The 5,177-nt window shown below is 37.8% G+C and overlaps 1 protein-coding gene across 1 annotated transcript; it reads left to right on the forward strand.

Annotated features, from left to right (window-relative positions):
• The first annotated feature begins 1,224 nt into the window (after positions 1-1,224).
• On the forward strand, positions 1,225-2,042 carry LOC309871624 (uncharacterized protein). Its single transcript, XM_082744875.1, has 2 exons — positions 1,225-1,498; positions 1,557-2,042. Exons 1-2 carry the CDS (start codon positions 1,276-1,278, stop codon positions 1,805-1,807), a joined length of 474 nt encoding a protein of 157 aa, XP_082601001.1. The 5' UTR covers positions 1,225-1,275; the 3' UTR covers positions 1,808-2,042.
• Positions 2,043-5,177: the final 3,135 nt, after the last annotated feature.

Raw genomic sequence — 5,177 nt, forward strand, 5'->3', positions numbered from 1 at the left:
TGCAGAGATCTTTAGTTTTAGGGTCATCTGTATATATATATGGTGGTTGAATCCATGGCTAAAGGTAAGCTTTAATAGTGCATAAAGTAAGAAGCAAAGATGGAAGATAAAGTAACCACAAGAAGTCCCAAACTTAAGGAAAAATAAAGGACTGTCAGTGAGTGAGAGAGATGCCATAGACCAGAAGCCCGTTCATCAAAGGAAATGATGGAAAAACATGCTATCAAGTCAAAAGTAAAGACAAATAATAAATACTACAGAAAGGTCAACTATTCTTAATGTCATGAGGCAAGTCATCCAACAAAAGTAGTGTAGATACATCTCATTATTAAAATATTGTTTATTGGAGAAGACTGGTGAGAATAAAATCAAGAAAATATTGTGGAGTGTGGAAGAATTAATTATTGAGTGGCTACAATTTAGTGGGAAGTATGGATATATTGTGCCAACATAGGAGCACTCTGAGAAACCTCATAAACAGATGAACATTTAAGATCTGACTTTAACAAAGAAGTTGTTGAGCTAAGGCATTTTCCTTATTCTAAACTGGAACTCTTGGAAAAGTTTGTCCTTTTTGTTTAAATAATGAATATTAAATACTGCACCCACCTGGAGTTCAACAACAAGAAAAAGAAGAGAATCCTAATCTGGCTGGAAAAGGAAGGGATAGACAAATTGTCCTCCAGAGAGAAGGAGAATGTTCCTGGGAGTAGATAAAACGTGTTAAAATACTCAATTCCTTGTCCAAAATTCATGATAATTGCTTTAGAGTGATTATGATGGAAAAAAATACTGGGAGAGGAAAAAAATGAGGATTGTGGTGATGAGGGTGATGATGATGAACAGGTCATTAATAGCAGTGAGTAGAACTTCCCATTTAGTGGATGATTTCCAAGATGTTGAAAGAACAAAATAACAAACATGTATTTATAGGTCAAGCATATTTTGGTGATGTCCATGTCATGGTCATGAAACACAATTATGGAAGCTAAAATTATGGTCCTATATGTTTGGGTGCTTAGAAAACATATCTTTATTTGGTTTTAAGGCCTTAGATAATTCCTAGATTAGCAAGTAAATTAGAACATCCTAATAACCTTGTGTACAGAACTAGCTAATTTCAGGCAAATAGTTGTAAAGTGAGAGAATAGAGGCCATGTGAGGTATGATCCATCCACCCCTGGAAGTATATATAAAGGTCCTGGAAGAGAGAAGGATATCCAGACTTCAGGAATACTCTCCTACACTTCAACTGAAACCTCACCTCCCAACACCATGTGTAGCAACTACTGTGGAAACTCCTGTGGCAGCTGTGGCTCTGGCTGTGGCTACGGTTCCGGCTGTAGCTCCGGCTGTGGATATGGCTGTGGCTATAGTTCTGGCTGTGGCTCCAGCTGTGGATATGGCTGTGGCTATGGCTCCCGTTATGGCTGTGGATATGGCTGTGGCTGTGGCTCGGGCTGTGGCTCCCGCTATAGCTGTGGCTATGGATCTAAAGGTGGCTACGGTTGTGGATATGGCTCCCGCTACGGCTGTGGATATGGCTGTGGCTCCAGCTGTGGATATGGCTGTGGCTATGGCTCCCGCTACGGCTGTGGATATGGCTGTGGCTCTGGCTGTGGATATGGCTCCCGCTATGGCTGCGGATATGGCTGTGGCTATGGCTCTGGATCCTGTGGCTACTAAGCATTTTGGTACAGAAGATGCTGCTAACCATCGTTGCAGATCATACTGTGCCTTTCAAAGGATCACTACAAATAGAAGTCCTGTTGAAATCTCCCCATCCATGAACTTCATAATGAAGTAAAGAACTATTACTGGCTGTCAGGAACCTGCCTTAACTTTGAAAAAGCTCTCTGTGGTTGATGGAGACTGAGTAGTTACATCACATAACTGAAGACAGAAGATCTTACTCTGATCATTTTTCAAATTTAAATTCTTACATCTTTTTCTCTGTCTCTGTACTGTGGCTATTTGCACAAGCACAGGAGGACTATCCAATTGGAATATAATAAAATGAAGCAAAAATAAAAGATTTTACTTACTAAGAAGTCTAGTTGTTTTTTTTTAATATCAGAGTCATCCCTGATTTCAAGGTTTGTGGCCTCCTAGAAAAATGGGTGGCCACATCTCTGGATAACTGATGATTGAATCCAACTATTGATTCTTTTATGCATTTCTTAATCCATTGTATGTACATTCATTACATTATATCTGAACATAAAATATAAAACCCCAAATTTCATATCTTGAGTGGATGAAGGATTAGAACAGGGAGGTCAATGAGAAGTAGAATCTTCTCATGAGGTTATTGCTACTAGACTAAGACAGAAGCGGTTGGTTCCATCCTGGGTTTGAGTCTTGGTGATAAAGGGGCAACGATAGTAATGTAAACAGCATTTTTTGAAATAAGCGAAACAAATTTTGGGGCAAGCCAATAAGGTTGTCACAACCGCTCAAGAAAATCAGTGATTGCCCACTCTGGCTGTATGACTTTCACACTCAGTGTTAAAGTGGGTCTTGTAAATGACTGCTGTCATGCTCACTTTACCTTCAGGAAAAGGGAGGAAGGACAGATGGTGAACCACACCGGGGTTTTTTAAACCAACGTTGTCTTTTTATTTGGGAAGGAGACCAATTCACAGATAAAAACACATTTGCCTACCTATGCCTCATTGACCATTACTGTGTCACGTGGCCAGTCTCCACAGAAGGTGGCTAAAGGGAAATGAGCTGTAGACAGAGGGTGCGCTGGTCAGCCAACAATGGGTAACAAAACCCCATAGATCTTGAATATCAGGGGTAAAGGACAAAAGGTGGTGGAAGCAAAACGGTAGGTAAATGGATATTTGTCTTTATAGTAATTTGAGTTTGGGCCTGGGCACAGCTGATGTCTTCACCTAAAGCTTGTCTTTGAGTATAGAGGGTTACACTTATAATCCCCTACTTATATCATGTTATTTGTCTACACAGGGCTCTTCCCCCTCTCCCCTAGAACATATTTAGTTATTCTCTGTTATTTTTCTTTTATTTTCTTTTTCACTCCCAACCCACATTTGCAGCCATTTTGTATTTTATATGCTGTCATTGCATTTCACAGAAGTTCCAAGACAGTTGTTCATTATATTACATATTTTTAATTTATATAAATGACCTTCCTTCCTTCCCTCAGCATGATTTGTGTTGACAGATACATTTATGCTACTATGTGTGCATTTAGAATGGGATGGTACTCTACATAATCTATATACGAGATTTTTCTCTTTCACTACTTCTGTGTTTCACACAATTGCCCCCAAGTCCCCTTCACCACAACATTGCTACAATAAACACATGTTCCCTTGTGGGATTTTGTGAGAATCAACCCAAGATCTGAATTATTGGTCATATGGTAGTTCTATTTTTAACTTTTTGAGGAACTTTTATGCTGTTTTCCACAGTGGCTGCACCAGTTTATGTTCCCCCTAACAGTGCATGAAGGTTCCTTTTTCTGCACATCCTCGCTTATGTTTGTCATTTCTTATCTTCTTGATTTTAGTCATTCTAATAGGTTTGAGGTGATTTTTTATCACAGTTTGGATTTATGATGTTCTGATGATTAGTAATATTGTCTGTATATTTTCTTTGGGAAAATGTTTGTTTCGGTCCTCTGCTTCTTTCTTTCTTTCTCTTTCCTTTTTTTTTTTTTTTTTTTTTTTGGTGTTTGTTGAGTTGTAGGAGTTTTTATTAGAAATTTTGGATATCAATGCCTTATCAGAGATATCATTTGCAAATATCTTCTCCTACTCAGTAGGGTGTCTTTGTTATATTGATGGTTTCTTTTGCTGTGCAAAAGCCAGGTGACCTTTTTAGAATGTCTGCACCAGTCCCAAACCCTAAAATTGCAGTTCTTATGTCATCCCATGTAAGTCAAAACTTGACATTATCTAACCTTCTAATGTTTGCTTGTTTGGCAAGTGAAAGTGATATCATCTTGTTGTTTTAATTTCTACTTCTCTGATTACTAATAAGTTTGAATATTTGTATTTTTTAAAAATACATGGTAAACTTTGTTTCTTTCTTCCATATCCTTTGACTATTTTTTCACTGGGGTTTCTGTCTTTTCTTATTGATTTGTAGGACTTCATTGTATATTCTTCACATAATTTCCTTGTCATTTTTTTACACATTGCAATTATCATCTAAACTATCGTTTGTCTTTAATTGAAGAGAATTGAAGATTATCATAATTGAGGATTTTGAATCCTATGATTTGTAATTTTAAGTTTTATTTAAAAAGACCTATCTTACCTTTATGTCAAAGATGTCCCACAGGGGCACTGGGGTGGCTCAGTTGGTTAAGCCTCTGCCTTCAGCTCAGGTCATGGTCTCAGAGTCCTGGGATCGAGTCCTGAATTGGGGTTTCTGCTCAGTGGGGAACCTGCTTCCTCCTCTCTCTCTGCCTGCCTCTCTGCCTACTTGTGATCTCTCTCTCTGTCAAATAAATAAATAAATAAAATCTTAAAAAAAAAAGATGTTCCACATTACTTTTAAAGTTTTGCATTTTCTTTTAGATAATTAGTTTACATCTTTTAAAACATTTTTTATATTTTTTTATTAACATATAATGTATTATTAGCCCCAGGGGTACAGGTCTGTGAATCGCCAGATTTACACACTTCACAGCACTCACCATAGCACATACCCTCCCCAATGTCCATAACCCCACCACCCTCTCCCTCCCCCCTCCCCTCAACAACCCTCAGTTTGTTTTGTGAGATTGAGAGTCTCTTATGGTTTGTCTCCCTCCCGATTCCATCTTGTTTCATTTATTCTTTTCCTACACCCCAAACCCTCCATGTTGCCTCTCAACTTCCTCATATCAGGGAGATCATATGATAGTTTATATCTTTATATGTTTTGCTTCAACTTTATTTTTCACTGTATTTAGGCAGTTTCTCCAATACCTAACCTGTTAAACATCCTGTCTTTTGTTAGTGATTGGTGGTACTCTTTTTCTAGATATTGTTTTTACGTATATGAGTCTATGAACTCTCTATCATGTTCTCTCTACACTTATGTCTCTTCACATATTTCAAAAACTTTTTATAATGGCAGAGAATTAGGTTTATCCTGTGTGTTTCTACTGAAAAGAATTAGATACAACAGGTAGAATGTAAAGACAAATAGACCTCACA

The sequence above is a fragment of the Mustela nivalis genome (assembly GCF_964662115.1).
Source record: "Mustela nivalis genome assembly, chromosome: 1".
Lineage (NCBI taxonomy): Eukaryota > Metazoa > Chordata > Mammalia > Carnivora > Mustelidae > Mustela > Mustela nivalis.